The 17,069-nt window shown below is 44.2% G+C and overlaps 1 protein-coding gene across 13 annotated transcripts in view; it reads right to left on the reverse strand.

Annotated features, from left to right (window-relative positions):
- The window catches only part of LOC137321665 (regulating synaptic membrane exocytosis protein 1-like), a 984,914-nt gene that overhangs the window by 36,863 nt on the left and 930,982 nt on the right, over positions 1–17,069 (reverse strand). For all 13 annotated transcript variants that reach the window (XM_067984176.1, XM_067984183.1, XM_067984175.1 and 10 more), the window contains one exon: positions 11,238–11,339. In XM_067984176.1, the coding sequence (XP_067840277.1) occupies positions 11,238–11,339 (102 nt within the window). The remainder of the gene's footprint in view (positions 1–11,237; positions 11,340–17,069) is intronic.

The raw sequence follows: 17,069 nt of genomic DNA on the forward strand, positions 1-17,069 counted from the left end.
TGCCTCTAACACCAATTCGGGCAGTGAATTCCATACACCCACCACCTTCTGGGTAAAAAAGTTTTTCCTCATGTCCCCTCTAATCCTTCTGCCAATCAGCTTAAATCTGTGTCCTCTAGTTCTTGAACTCTCCGGTAGGGGAAACAGGTACTTCCTGTCTACTCTATCTGGGCCCCTCATAATTTTGTACACCTCAATCAAGTGTCCCCTCAGCCTCCTCTGTTCCAAGGAAAATAACCCCAGCCTATCCAATCTCTCCTCGTAGCTGCCATTTTCGAACCCTGGCAACATTCTTGTAAATCTTCTCTGCACTCTCTCCAGAGCAATTACATCCTTCCTGTAATTTGGTGACCAGAACTGCACACAATACTCCAGCTGTGGCCTTACCAGCGTTTTATCCAGTTCCTGCTTTTGTATTCTATACCTCGGCTAATAACGGACAGCATATCCCTGCTTTTGTATTCTATACCTCGGCTAATAACGGACAGCATTCCGTATGCCTTCTTCACAACCTTATCTACCTGTATTGCCACCTTCAAGGACCTGTGCACCTGCACTCCAAGGTCTCTCACTTCTTCTACCCCTCTCGATATATTCCTGTTTACTGCGTATTCCCTTTTACTGTTTGCCCTCCCTAAGAGCATTATCTCATACTTCTCTGGGTTGAACTCCATTTGCCACTTTTCCGCCAATCCATCAACCCATTGATATCTTCTAGGAGTCTACAGCTATCCTCTTCACTATCAACTACACGGCCAATTTTTGTGTCGTCTGCAAATTTGCCAATCATGCCCCCTACATTCAGGTCCAAATCATTAATATATACCACAAACTGAGCCCTGTGGCACACCACTGGAAATGGATTTCCATTCGCAAAGACATCCATCGACTTTTACCCTTTGTTTTCTGTTACTGAGCCAATTTTGGATTCAATTCACCACATTTCCCTGTATCCCATGGGCTTTTACCTTTCTGATCAGTCTGGCATGTGGGACCTTGTCAAATGCCTTACTAAAATCCATGTGGATAACTTCCACTGCACTACCCTCATCAATCCTCCTTTTGCTAATGACACACCCATTATGCAAGTTTATTAATGTCTTCCTGTATTTTGTCACAGTCTTCCTCGGTATGAACCATACCCACAATTTGGTGGCTTCTGATTCTGAAATTGTACTTCTGATTCCCAAGTCCAAATTGTTTATGTAAATTGTGAACAACAGTGGTCCCAGCACCGATCATTGTGGAACACCACTTCCCACCTTTTGCCAGTCTGAGTAACTAACATTAACCCCTACTCTCTGTTTTCTGTTTTGTAGCCAGCTTGCTGTCCATTCTGCTACTTGTCCCTTGACTCTAAATGTTCTGAACTTAGTCATGAGTCTATTATGCGGTATCTTATCGAAGGTCTGTTGAAAATCCAAATATATTACATCTATTGCTTTACCCTCCTCTACCCTTTCTATTACTTCTTCAAAGAATTCAGTAAGGTTGGTCAAGCAACTTCCCTTTTGAAATCCATGCTTGATTATATTTTTGGTTTCTAGATGTTTCTCTATTACATCTTTGAGTAAGGATTCCATTATCTTTCCTACCACCGATGTTAAGCTAACTGGTCTATAGTTCCCTGGACTTGTTCGATCTCCCTTTTTAAATATAGGAAACACATTAGCTGTCCACCAGTCCTCTGGCACTATTCCCTTTTCTAATGAATTCTTATATATATGTAACAGTGTCTCTGCTATCTCTTCCCTAACTTCTTTTAGTAGGCGTGGATGCATTCCATCTGGACCAGGGGTTTTATCCTAAGTTTGATTAGTTTATCAATTATCTCCCCATTTTCGATCTTAAATGTCTTTATACCTTTTTTGATCTCTTCTTCTAATGTCATGCCCACCCTGTAAATACTGAGGCAAAGTAATTATTTAATATTTCTGCCATTTTGCTGCCATTATCTGTGTGTTTATCGTGTGTTTCCTTTAGTGCCTATCCCGATTTTTATTTTTGTATCTGTGGAATACTTCAGTATTTCTTTTTATATTCCTTGATAATTTGATTTCATAGGGGGTGATTTTGCAATGATTTTGTGGGTTGGCAGCGGGCAAACCTACATGAACAAAACTTACCGTTTCCGACGGATTACTTGTTGATTGCTGATGATTAACATTCTCTCCGGGTTTCACGCCCGGCAGCCAGCCTGATTGACAGTTTTTTTATTTAATTTATTTAGTTTCTTTTTCCCTGATCTGGCCCTACAGGACTGGTTTCACCAGGCGTGAATCAGAAGCGGTGGGCAAGCCGCCCAGGTAAGTTAAAAAATCATTCTAATCCCTTCATCTGTCACAGGTAAAGTGTCTTAAGTACCTCAATGAGGTACATTTGGCTCTTTAATTGTTATCCCACTGGCTTTAGTTGCCGGCAGGACTTCTGTTTTCGGATCGCCCGCACACACACAGGTGGGTCCCTGGGAAACTTGGAAGTCGGCGGGTTAGAGCCAGCTTCTGAACCCGAACGGGATTTGCGCGATTTTCGAAGCCCCCTGCCCCCAACGCACTCGCAATTGCCCCCTAAAATTGAGCCCACAATCTCTCTTTCTCTTCCTAATTGTTCTTTTATTTCTTTCCCAACCTTTTTGTCTTCCCTTTTGTCATCCTCTCCTTTGTTGTCTCTGCACTAAGTGTTTGCCTTTATCTTCAGTTTCAATTTTACCCGTATCTCTTTATACATCCATGGTATATCATTACTAACTAGTTTATTCTTGCTTTTTAGTGGGATATATTTCTCCTGGACTCTATTGAGCACCGTTTTAAATGTTTCCCACTGCTGTTCTATTTTTTTGTTTGTCAGTAATTTTTTCCAGTTTATTTTCCCAGTTCCATTTTTATCTCCTGAAAATCATTTTTTTTCCAATTTATTACTTTGGACTTTGGCATACACTAAGTACAGAGACAACAAAGGAGAGGATGATAAAAGGAAATACGAAAAGGTTAGGAAAGAAGTCAAAAAAATAATTAGGAAGGCCAAATTCCGTATCAAGGAATTACCAAGGAATATAAAAAGAAGTAGTAAAGTATTCTACAGACACATAAATAACAAAAGAAAAATCAGGATAGTGATAGGGCCACTAAGGGATACACACGATAAACTCACAGATAATGGCAGCAAAATGGCAGAAATATTAAATAATTACTTTGCCTCAGTATTTACCAGGGTGGGCATGACATTAGAAGAAGAGATCAAAGAAGAAATAAAGACATTTACGATAGAAAGGGGGAGATAATTGATAAGCTAATCAAACTTAGAGAGGATGAAACCCCTGGTCTGGATGGAATGCATCCACACCTACTAAAAGAAGTTAGGGATGAGATAGCAGGGACACAATTACACATATATAAGAATTCATTAGAAAAGGGAATAGTGCCAGAGGACTGGTGGACAGCTAATGTGTTTCCTATATTTAAAAAGGGAGATAGAACAAGTCCAGGGAACTATAGGCCAATTAGCTTCATGGTGATGATAGGAAAGATAATGGAATCTTGACTCAAAGATGTAATAGAACAATATCTAGAAACCGAAAATATAATCAAGCATGGATTTCAAAAGGGAAGATCGTGCTTAACCAGCCTTATTGAATTCTTTGAAGAAGTAATAGAAAGGGTAGACAAGGATAATGCAATAGATGTAATGTATTTGGATTTTCAAAAGACCTTCGATAAGATACTGCATAATAGACTCATGACAAAGTTCAGAACATGTGGAGTCAGGCGACTTCTCAATCTTTATCTTAAACCTTATTATGTTGTGATCGCTATTGACTAGATGTTCCCCTAAGCTTACTTTCCCATTACTAGATCCAGCAGTGCTTCCTCTTTTGATGGGCTTTTCCATTCTGGGTAAGAAAGGAAGCCTGCACACATTGTAAAAACTCTATTCCCTCTACCCATTTACCTACCTCTTGCCAGTTTATTTGGGGGAATTAAAAATCTCCCATGATTATTATTAAATGTCCTTCACTCATTTCACATATTTGCTCACATATTTCTTCCTCCAGTTCCTTTCCACTATTAGGTGGTCTGTCGTATACCCCTATTAGTGTGATCGATCCCTTCTTATCTTTTATTTCAATCCATATGGATTCTGTTTCTATCCTTCAGTTAGTTATGTTCCTTTTTTCTACTGTCATTATGTTATCTCTAATTAGTACAGCTACTCCAGCCCCTCGTCTTCCTTTCCTATCATTTCTGATTATGTTATAACCTGCAATATTTAGTTGCCAGTCCTGTTCTTTATGTAACCATGTTTCAGTTATTCCGACTACATCTGGTTCCATGCTACGGATTATTGTCTCCAATTCTCCAGTTTTATTTTGGACACTGTGTATATTGCTGCACAGGCAGTTTAATCATCTCATAGCAGGTACAGCACAGGAGGCCATTCGGTCCATTTTGCCTGTGCAGGGTCTTTGAAAGAGCTATCCAATTAGTCCCATAGAATCATAAAATGGTTACAGCACAGAAGGAGGCCATTCAGCCCATCGAGCCCACGCCAGCTCTTCGTAAGAGCAATGCAGTTAGTCCCATTCCTCATTCCTCTGCTCTTTCCCCAGAGCCCTGCAAATTTTTTTCCTTCAAGTATTTATCCAATTTGTTTTTGAAAGCCATGATTAAATCTGCTTCCACCACCCTTTCAGGCAGTGCATTCCAGATCATAACTACTCGCTGAGTAAAAAGCTTTTCCTCATGTTGCCTTTGGTTCTTTTGCCAATCACCTTAAATCTGTGTCCTCTGGTTCTTGACCCTTCTGCCAATGGGAACAGTTTCTCTTTGTTTACTTTATCTAAACCCTTCATAACTTTGAACACTTCTAAAAATTTCTTCTCAACCTTCTCTGCTCGGAGAACAACCCCAGCTTCTCCAGTATATCCACATAACTGAAGTCCCTCATCCCTGGAATCATTCGAGTAAATCTCTTCTGCAGCCTCTCTAAGGCCTTCAAATTCTTCCTAAAGAATTGGACACAATACTCCAGCTTTTGCACTCTGTGCCTCTATTTACAAAGCCCTTATTTAAGGCCCATTGTTTGATTACAGTTTTGCCTGCCAATCTTTGATTCCAATTTACCCGGGCTGGATCATTTCTCAACCCACTGAAATTGGCCCTCCGCCAATTAAGTATTTTTACTCTAGATTGCTCCTTGTCCTTTTCCATAACTAATCTAAATCTTACGCTACTATGATCACTGTTCCCTAAATGTTCCCACACTGACACTTGCTCCACTCGACCTACTTCATTCCCCAGAACCAGATCCAGCAGTACCTCCCTCCTCGTTGGGCAAGAAACATACTGATCAAGAAAGTTCTCCTGAATATACTGCACAAATTCCTCCCCCTCTTTGCCCTTTATACTATTACTATCCCAGTCCATATTAGGATAGTTGAAGTTCCCCATTATCACTACTCTATAGTTCTTGCACCTCTGTACTTTCACTGCAAATTTGCTCCCCTATATCCTTCCCACTAGTTGGAGGCCTATAGAATACACCCAGTAGTATAATGGCGCCTCTATTGTTTCTTAACTTTAATCACATAGATTGTGTCCTTGACCCCTCAAGGATTCCTCTCTCTCCTGCACTGCTATACTCTCCTTAATCAATACCCCCCTCCTTTTTTCCCTTCCCTATCTTTCCCGAACATCACACATCTCCCCTGCTCTTTCCCCATAGCCCTGTAATTTTTTTCCTTTCAAGTATTTATCCAATCCCATTTTGAAAGATACTGTTGAATCTGCTTCCACCACCCTGTCAGGCAGTGCATTCCAGATCATAACAACTCGCTGTGCAAAGAAAAGTTTCCTCATGTTGCCTCTGGCTCTTTTGCCGATGATCTTAAATCTGTGTCCTTTGGTTACTGACACTTCTGCCACTGGAAACAATTTCTCCTTATTTACTCTGTCAAAACCGCTCATGATTTTGAACAGCTCTATTAAATCTCCACTTAGCCTTCTCTGTTCTATGGAGAACAACTCCTACTTCTCTAGTGTCTCCACATAACTTAAGTCCCTCATAGAGTCATAGAAAGTTACGGCACAGAAGGAGGCACACACCATCCCGACTTGGAAATATATCGCCGTTCCTTCATCGTCGCTGGGTCAAAATCCTGGAACTCCCTACCTAACAGCACTGTGGGAGAACCTTCACCTCACGGACTGCAGCAGTTCAAGAAGGCGGCTCACCACCACCTTCTCAAGGGCAATTAGGGATGGGCAATAAATGCTGGCCTCGCCAGCGACGCCCACATCCCATGAACGAATAATAATAATTAAAAAAAATTCCACCCATTGTGTCCGTGCCAGCCAATAAAGAGCTATCCAGCTTAATCCCACTTTCCAGCACTTGGTCCATAGCCCTGTAGATTACGGCACTTCAAGTGCACATCCAGGTACATTTTAAATGAGTTGAGGGTTTCTGCCTCTACCACCTCTTCAGGCAGTGAGTTCCAGACCCCCACAACCCTCTGGGTGAAAAAATTTCTTCTCAGCTCCCCTCTAATCCTTCCACCAATTACTTTAAATCTATACCCCCAGGTCACTGATCCCTCTGCTAAGGGAAATAGGTCCTTTCTATCCACTCTATCTGGGCCCCTCATAATTTAACACACCTCAATTAAATCACCTCTCAGCCTCCTCTGTTCCAAAGAAAACAACCCCAGCCTATCCAATATTTCCTCATAGCTAAAATTCTCCAGTCCTGGCAACATCCTCGTAACTCTCCTCTGTACCCTCTCGAGTGCAATCACATCTTTCTTGTAATGTGGTGACCAGAACTGTATGCAGCAGTCAAGATGTGGCCTAACTAGTGTTTTATACAGTTTGAGCATAACCCCCCTGCTCTGATATTCTATACCTTGGCTAATAAAGGAAAGTATCCTGTATTAACCACCTTATCTACCTGTCCTGCTACCTTCAGGGATCTGTGAACATGCACTCCAAGGTCCCTCTGTTCTTCTACACCTCTCAGTATCCTCCATTTATTGTGTGCTCCCTTGCCTTGTTTGCCCTCCCCAAATACATAACCTCACACTTCTTCGGATTGAATTCCATTTGCCACTTTTCTGCCCACCTGACCAGTCCATTGATATCTTCCTGCAGTCTATAGCTTTCCTCCTCACTACCAACCACACGGCCAATTTTTGTATCATCTGCAAACTTCTTAATCATGCCCCTTACATTTAGGTCTAAATCATTAATATATGCCACAAAAAGCAAGGGATCTAGTACTGAACCCTGTGGAGTGCCACTGGAAACAACCTTCCAGTCACAAAAATACTCGTCGACCATTGCCCTTTGCTTACTGCCACTGAGCCAATTTTGAATCCAATTTGCCACATTCCCTTGGCTTTCACCTTTCTGACCAGTCTGCCATGTGGGACCTTGTCAAAAGCCTTGCTAAAATCCATGTAGACTACATCACATGCTCTGCCCTCATCGACCCTCCTGTTACCTCCTCAAAAAATTCAATCAAATTAGACAGACACGAACTTCCCTTAACAAATCCATGCTGACTGTCCTTGATTAATCCGTGCCTTTCTAAATGACGATTTATACCGTCCCTCAGAATTCTTTCCAATATTTTGCCCACCATCAAAGTAAGGCTTACTGGCCTGTAATTACTGGGTCTATCCTTTTCTCCCTTTTTAAACAATGGGACAACATTAGCAGTCCTCCAATTCTCCGGCACCACGTCTGTATCCAGTGACGATTGGAAAATGATGGTCAGAGCCTCCGCTATTTCCTCCCTTGCTTCTCTTAACAGCCTGGGATACATTTCAGTCGGGCCCAGTGATTTATCGACTTTCAAAGATGCTAAACCCCTTAATACTTCCTCTCTCACTATGTTTATCCCATCCAATATTTCACACTCCTCCTCCTTAATTACAATCTCTGCATCATCCCCCTCTTTTGTGAAGACAGACGCGAAGTATTTATTAAGAACCATACCCACATCTTCCGCCTCCACACATAGGTTACCTTTTTAGTCTCTAATAGGCCCTACTCTTTCCCTAGTTATCCTCTTGCTCTTAATATATTTATAAATCATATTTGGGTTTTCCTTGATTTTTCTTGCCAATATTTTTTCATGCCCTCTCTTTGCTTTCCTAATTTCCTTTTTAATTTAACCCCTGCACTTTCTATACTCCTCTAGGCTTTCTGCAGTATTGAGCTCTTGGTGTCTGACATAAGCTTCCCTTTTTTGCCTCATCTTACCCTGTATGCTCCTTGTCATCCAGGGGGCTCCAGATTTGGCAATCCCAACCTTTTTCTTTGTGGGAACATATTTGCTTTGAATCCTCACTATCTCCCCTTTGGCATCCTTCCTAAATTGTGATGCCCAGAATGGAACACGATGCTCCAGCTGACACCTAACCAGTGTTTTATAAAGGTTGGGCATAACTTCCTTGCTTTTGTACTCTATGCCTCTTTATATAAAGCCCAGGATCCCGTATGCATTTTTAACAGCCTTCTTAACTTGTTCTGCCAGCTTCAAACATTTGTGTATGTGCACCCTCAGGTCCCTTTGTTTCTGCACCCCCTTTAAAACTGTACCATTTAGTTTATATTGTCTCGCCTCATTCTTCCAACAAAATGCATCACTTCACACTTTTCTGTGTTAAATGTCGTCTGCCATGTGTCTGCCCATTTCACCAATCTATCTATGTCCTCCTGAAGTCTGTTACTTTCCTTCATGTTGCTTACTATATTTCCAAGTTTTGTGTCATCTGCAAACTTTGAAATTATACCCTCTATACCCAAGTCCAGGTCGTTAATATTTTTTTTATTCGTTTCTGGGATGTGGGCGTCGCTGGCGAGGCCGGCATTTATTGCCCATCCCTAATTGCCCTTGAGAAGGTGGTGGTGAGCCGCCTTCTTGAACCGCTGCAGTCCGTGTGGTGACGGTTCTCCCACAGTGCTGTTAGGAAGGGAGTTCCAGGATTTTGACCCAGCGACGATGAAGGAATGGCGATATATTTCCAAGTCGGGATGGTGTGTGACTTGGAGGGGAACGTGCAGGTGGTGTTGTTCCCATGTGCCTGCTGCCCTTGTCCTTCTAGATGGTAGAGGTCACGGGTTTGGGAGGTGCTGTCGAAGAAGCCTTGGCGAGTTGCTGCAGTGCATCCTGTGGATGGTACACACTGCAGCCACAGTGCGCCGGTGGTGAAGGGAGTGAATGTTTACGGTGGTGGATGGGGTGCCAATCAAGCGGGCTGCTTTATCTTGGATGGTGTCGAGCTTCTTGAGTGTTGTTGGAGCTGCACTCATCCAAGCAAGTGGAGAGTATTCCATCACACTCCTGACTTGTGCCTTGCAGATGGTGGAAAAGCTTTGGGGAATCAGGAGGTGAGTCACTCACCGCAGAATACCCAGCCTCTGACCTGCTCTCGTAGCCACAGTATTTATATGGCTGGTCCAGTTAAGTTTCTGGTCAATGGTGACCCCCAGGATGTTGATGGTGGGGGATTCGGCGATCGAAATGCCGTTGAATGTCAAGGGGAGGTGGTTAGACTCTCTCTTGTTGGAGATGGTCATTGCCTGGCACTTATCTGGCGTGAATGTTACTTGCCACTTATGAGCCCAAGCCTGGATGTTGTCCAGGTCTTGCTGCATGCGGGCTCGGACTGCTTCATTATTTAAGGGGTTGCGAATGGAACTGAACACTGTGCAATCATTAGCGAACATCCCCATTTCTGACCTTATGATGGAGGGAAGGTCATTGATGAAGCAGCTGAAGATGGTTGGGCCTAGGACACTGCCCTGAGGAACTCCTGCAGCAATGTCCTGGGGCTGAGATGATTGGCCTCCAACAACCACTACCATCTTCCTTTGTGCGAGGTATGACTCCAGCCAATGGAGAGTTTTCCCCCTGATTCCCATTGACTTCAATTTTACTAGGGCTCCTTGGTGCCACACTCGGTCAAATGCTGCCTTGATGTCAAGGGCAGTCACTCTCACCTCACCTCTGGAATTCACCTCTTTTGTCCATGTTTGGACCAAGGCTGTAATGAGGTCTGGAGCCAAGTGGTCCTGGCGGAACCCAAACTGAGCATCGGTGAGCAGGTTATTGGTGAGTAAGTGCCGCTTGATAGCACTGTCGACAACACCTTCCATCACTTTGCTGATGATTGAGAGTAGACTGATGGGATGGTAATTGGCCGGATTGGATTTGTCCTGCTTTTTGTGGACAGGACATACCTGGGCAATTTTCCACATTGTCGGGTAGATGCCAGTGTTGTAGCTGTACTGGAACAGCTTGGCTCGAGGCGCAGCCAGTTCTGGAGCACAAGTCTTCAGCACTACAGCTGGGATGTTGTTGGGGCCCATAGCCTTTGCTGTATCAGAAAGAGCAGTGGTCCTAATACTAACCCATGGGGAACACCACTGTATACTTCCCTCCAGTCTGAAAAACAACCGGTCACCATTACTGTTTGCTTTTTGTCCCCTAGCCAATTTTGTATCCATGCTGCCACTGTCCCTTTAATCCCGTGGGATTTAATTTTGCTAACAAATTTATTAGGTGTTACTTCATCAAATGCTTTTCGAAAGTCCATATACACAACATCAACCGCACTACCCTCATCAATCCTCTCCGTTACTTCATCAAAGAACTCAATCAAGTTAATCAAACACGATTTTCCTTTAACAAATCCGTGCTGGCTTTCATTTATTAGCCCATACTTTTCCAAGTGCCAATTAATTTTCTCCCAGATTACTGTCTCTAATTTTGACTCTAAAAGTTTCCCCACCATCGACATTAGGCTGACTGTGCTACACTACTTAGTGCAGTTACACACACAGCCTTCAGGGTAGTTCTGCAAACGAATGTGTAAAAACAATCGAGAACAGTCCTTTAGATTTTGAAGAATCCTTATTTGAAATATCTTGGCTTTTTTCTCTCTCTTCTTTTTAAAGTCAATAATTGCTCGATTTCCCACCTATTTTCGTCTTGATTTTCAGCCTGTTTTCATGAAAACGTTACCCCAAATGTCAGGAAAGTGGTTAACTTGTGCACCATCCACCTCATGCTCAGTTGCTTCTCTACAGTTACTCTTCTCAAAGTCCCTCTCACACTAAAATGAATTAGACTCCTGAACATGCTTAATTTAATCTGGGTCCAGCCAATCTAAGTGTCGAGCATTCCAAAGGTCAGAAGATAGAAACAGAATGTGCTGTTGGTCTCTTATTTACCAGGGAGTGACTTGGAGCCCGCTTTTTGATTGAGGCTTCGTGCTCGAATTACTTCAACTTCCAGCTGCCCTTTCCGGTCCACCATCCCAATCTGAATGTCACCTGTGGAAACAGAGGGAAGTTAAAGGGAAAGAAATATAAACGCTTTGACTGTAAGGGATCCCAGTTCTTGATCAGAGGAACTGAACTCATAAAATGATTAGATTGGGGTGCAAATCAGGAAAATGTGTAAAATCAGCCCCTGAGAGACACCTAAATCCAGTGTAGGCAATCGGTCCAACGGCCTGGACACACATTTCTTAACCTACGGTGATGCAGCAACGGATAAGTGATCGAAGCTTTCTCAACAGTGAAATAACACTTGATTTCAAAGGAATGTTGATAATATACTGACATCAGTACAATAATGATTACAGTTACTCGATGGGCAAAGCAGCTAAGTTTAAAAGATAAAGTCTCAACAACAGAACTCTATTAAATCAAACAATTAAAAATAAGTTTCGGAACAAAAACAAAATACCATAGAAGCTGAAAACCTGAAACAAAAGCAGAAACAGAAAATACTGGAAATATTTCAACACATAAGGGTAAGTGTACCATTTTTGTACTCCAGCTGAAGGCCGGATACAGGCTGGCCATGGCAGAAGCATGGAACAGATCACCCTTCACCCTGGAACAGATCACCCTTCACCCTGGAACAGATCACCCTTCACCCTGGAACAGATCACCCTTCACCCTGGAACAGATCACCCTTCACCCTGGAACAGATCACCCTTCACCCTGGAACAGATCAACCTTCACCCTGGAACAGATCACCCTTCACCCTGGAACATATCACCCTTCACCCTGGAACAGATCACCCTTCACCCTGGAACAGATCACCCTTCACCCTGGAACAGATCACCCTTCACCCTGGAACAGATCACCCTTCACCCTGGAACAGATCACCCTTCACCCTGGAACATATCACCCTTCACCCTGGAACAGAACACCCTTCACCCTGGAACAGATCACCCTTCACCCTGGAACAGATCACCCTTCACCCTGGAACAGATCACCCTTCACCCTGGAACAGATCACCCTTCACCCTGAAACAGATCACCCTTCACCCTGGAACAGAACACCCTTCACCCTGGAACAGAACACCCTTCACCCTGGAACAGATCGCCCTTCACCCTGGAACAGAACACCCTTCACCCTGGAACAGAACACCCTTCACCCTGGAACAGAACACCCTTCACCCTGGAACAGAACACCCTTCACCCTGGAACAGATCACCCTTCACCCTGGAACAGATCGCCCTTCACCCTGGAACAGATCGCCCTTCACCCTGGAACAGAACACCCTTCACCCTGGAACAGAACACCCTTCACCCTGGAACAGAACACCCTTCACCCTGGAACAGATCACCCTTCACCCTGGAACAGAACACCCTTCACCCTGGAACAGATCACCCTTCACCCTGGAACAGATCATCCCTCACCCTGGAACAGAACACCCTTCACCCTGGAACAGAACACCCTTCACCCTGGAACAGATCACCCTTCACCCTGGAACAGATCACCCTTCACCCTGGAAGAGAACACCCTTCACCCTGGAACAGATCGCCCTTCACCCTGGAACAGAACACCCTTCACCCTGGAACAGAACACCCTTCACCCTGGAACAGATCACCCTTCACCCTGGAACAGAACACCCTTCACCCTGGAACAGATCACCCTTCACCCTGGAACAGAACACCCTTCACCCTGGAACACATCACCCTTCACCCTGAAACAGATCACCCTTCACCCTAGAACAGATCACCCTTCACCCTGGAACACATCACCCCTCACCCTGAAACAGATCACCCTTCAACCTAGAACAGACAACCTTTCACACAGGAACAGGTCACCTTTCATTCTGACAGATCATCTTTCACCTTGGAACATATCGGGCGCTAAATTGGGCCGTGTAGCGCCCGTTGTTTCGGCGCTACACGGCATCTCTGACATCCAAGATAGTTTCTTGGATGCGCACGCACGTCACCTGCGTGTCGTGTGCCAGATGCCATCTTGGTATAGGAGTTTGCGCAGGCGCAGATAATGAATGCTGGAATCGTGTAAAGTAGGGAGAAAATGGCTTCAATCAATGTGCAATGCTGATTTAAAGTGATAGACACCATTTTAGGACTTAACCCTCAACTCAACGCACAGTCTTAACCCCGACCATCTGAACATATCTTAGAGTGCCTGGAGGACCCCCCACCGGTGCTATTTAAAGGGACAATGCAGGATTTACAGGTTAGTGGCTGGATTATTGCCTCTGTCTGCCAAGACATTTGTAACCGTTTTTGGGGGTCTCTTAGACTTCAATACTAGGACGCGGGGACATAGCCTAACATTTAGAGCCAGGACGTGCAGGAGTGAAGTTAGGAAATGCTTCTCCACGCAAAGGGTGGGAGACGTTTGGAACGCTCTTCTGCAGATGGCAGTTGATGCTAGCTCACCTGTGAATGTTAAATCTGAGATTGATCGATTTCTGTGAACCAAGGGTATTAAGAGATATGGGGCTAAGGCGAGTATATGGAGTTAGGTCACAGGTCCACCATGATCTCATTGAATGGTTGAACAGGCTCGAGGAGCTAAATGCCAAAGCTATTTGCTGCCTCTTGATATGCGCCACCTTCTCCTGCAAGAAAGCAGGATGTGTGTATGGCTGATGTGCCTGTCATGGATGAATAGCTGCCAGTGTGTGTGGCCTGTGAGTTGTTGGTGGGCGGCTTGAAACAGTGGTAATGTGTAAGGGTGAGAGGAAGCATCTGATTTATCATTCACCCTGGGACAGACCACATTTCAACCTGGAACAGATCACCCTTCAACCTGGACTATATCACCCTTCACCTTGGAACAGGTCATTCTTCAAACTGGAACAGATCACCAAATTTCCTGGAACAGATCATCATTCACCCTGGAACAGATCACTGTTCACCCTGGAATAGATGACCTATCACTGTGGAACAAATTTCCTGTCAACCTGAAACAGGTCATCCTTCACTCAGGAACAAATCACCTTTCTCCCTGAAACAGATCACCCTTCACGCAGAAACAGATCACCCTTCACGCAGAAACAGATCACCTTTCTCCCTGAAACAGATCGCACTTCACTCTGAAACAGATCACCCTTCACTCAGGAACAGATCACCTTTCTCCCTGAAACAGATCACACTTCAACCTGAAACAGATCACCCTTCATCCTGAACAAGATGATCTTCACCCTGCAACATTTTACCATTCACCCTGAAACAGGTCAACTTTCACCTTGGAAGAGATCACTCTTCGACCTGGAAAAGAACACACATCACCCTGTAGCATATTACCTTTCACCTAGGGACAGAATGCCTTTCAACCTGAAACAGGTCACCCTTCAACCTGGAACAGATCACTCTTCACCCTGGGATGGATCACCTTTCATCCTGGAACAGATCACCTTCCACCCTGGAACAGATCACCTTCCACCATAGAAGTGATCACGCTGCACCCTGAAACAGAACTCTACTCATCATGGAACAGGTCAATTTTCGCCCCAGAACCAATCAGCCTTCATCATAGGACAAATAACCTTTCACTCTGGAAAACATCACCTTTTATCTTGAACAGATCACCTTTCACCCTGGAACAGATCACCTTCCAATATTGAAAAGGGCAACTTTCACGGTGGAACAGAAAACCTATCACCTGGAACAGATCACCTTTCACCATGGAAGATATCATCTTTCACCCTAAATCAGAACACCCTTCACCCAGGAACAGATCAATTTTCACCCTGGAACATATGATGCTTCACGCTGGAACAGATCACCTTTCACCCTGGAACAGATCACCCTTCACTGAGGAACACATCACCTTTCTGGGACAGATCATCCTTCATCCTGGAACATATCACATTACACCTTCGAATAAGTCACCTTTTAACCTGGTACAGATCACCTTTCGCCCTGGAACAGCTGACCTTTAAACCTGGAACAGTTTTCCCTTCACCCTGGAACAGATCAATTTTTGCCCCTGAAAAGATCTCCCTTCACACTGGATCGGATAAATTTTCAGCTTGCAAAAGATCACCTTTCACCCTGGAACAGATCACCCTTCACCGAGGAACATATCACCTTTCACCCTGGGACAGATCGCCCTTCACCCTGGAACATATCACCTTTCACCCTGGGACAGATCGCCCTTCATCCTGGAATATATCACATTGTACCTTTGAATAGGTCACCTTTCAACCTGGTACAGATCACCTTTCGCCCTGGAACAGATGACCTTTAAACCTCGTTTTCCCTTCACCTTGGAACAGATCAATTGTTTGCCCCTGAACAGATCACCCTTCATGCTGGATCAGATCAACTTTCAGCCTGCAAAAGATCACCTTCACCCCAGAACAGATAACCTTTTGCCCTGGAACAGATCACCTTTCATGTTAAACAGATCACACTTCACCCTAGAGCAGATCAATATCCACCTTGGAACATATCACTCTTCCCCGTGGAACATATCATCCTGAGCCCTAGAACAAATCCCCCTTCACCATGGATCAGATCACTTTTTAGCCTGGAACAGATCACCTTTACCCTGGAACATATCACCTTTCATCTTGAACAGATCACCTTTCACCCTGGAAAAGATCACCCTTCACCCTAGAACAGCTCAATATCCACCTTGGAACATATCACTCTTCCCCATGGAACATATCATCCTGAACCCTGCAACAGATCACCTCTCATCCTGGAACAGGTCACCTCTCACCAAGGAAAATAGCAGCTATCATCCTGGAACCGATCTCCCTTTGCCATGGATCAGATCACTTTTCAGCCTGGAACAGATCACCTTCACCCTGGAGCAGATCACCTTTCATCTTGAACAGGTCACCTTTCAACCTGGAAAAGATCACCCTTCGCCCTAGAACAGATCAATTTCCACCTCAGAAAGTATCACTCTTCCCCATGGAACATATCATCCTGAATCCTGCAACAGATCACCTTTCACACCAGAACAGGTCACCTCTCACCCTGGAACATATCAGCTATCACCCTAGAACAGATGATATTTAAACCTCAAACAGTTTTCCCTTCACCCTGGAACAGATCAATTTTTTGCCCCAAAACACATCACCCTTCATGCTGGACCAAATCAACTTTCAGCCTGCAAAGGATCACCTTCACCCTGGAACAGATCACCTTTCACATTAAACAGATCACACGTCACCCTGGAACAGATCACCTTTCAGCATGAAATAGATCAGCCTTCACACTAGAACAGATCAATTTTCACCCTGGAACGTATCACTCTTCCCCATGGAACAGATAACCTTTCATCTTGAACAGATCACCTTTCACCCTGGAAAAGATCACCCTTCACCCTAGAACACAGCAATTTCCATCCTGGAACATATCACTCTTCCCCAAGGAACAGATAACCTTTCACCCTGGAACAGATAACCTTTCATCTTGAACAGATCACCTTTCACCCTGGAAAAGACCACCCTTCACCCTAGAAAACAGCAATTTCCACCTTGGAACATATCACTCCTCCCCATGGAACATAGCATCCTGAACCCTGCAACAGATCACCTTCACCCTGGAACAGATCACCTTTCACCCTGAAATAGATCACACTTCACTGAGGAAGATATCAGCTATCACCCTGGAACAGATCTCCCTTCACCATGAATCAGATCAATTTTCAGCCTGGAACAGATCACCTTCACCCTAGAACAGATTACCTTTTACCATAGAACAGATCCCCATTCACCTTGAAGAGACCTGAAATTCAAACGGAAACAGCTCATTCGTTACCC

Source organism: Heptranchias perlo, chromosome 5 (genome assembly GCF_035084215.1).
Source record: "Heptranchias perlo isolate sHepPer1 chromosome 5, sHepPer1.hap1, whole genome shotgun sequence".
NCBI classification, from domain to species: domain Eukaryota; kingdom Metazoa; phylum Chordata; class Chondrichthyes; order Hexanchiformes; family Hexanchidae; genus Heptranchias; species Heptranchias perlo.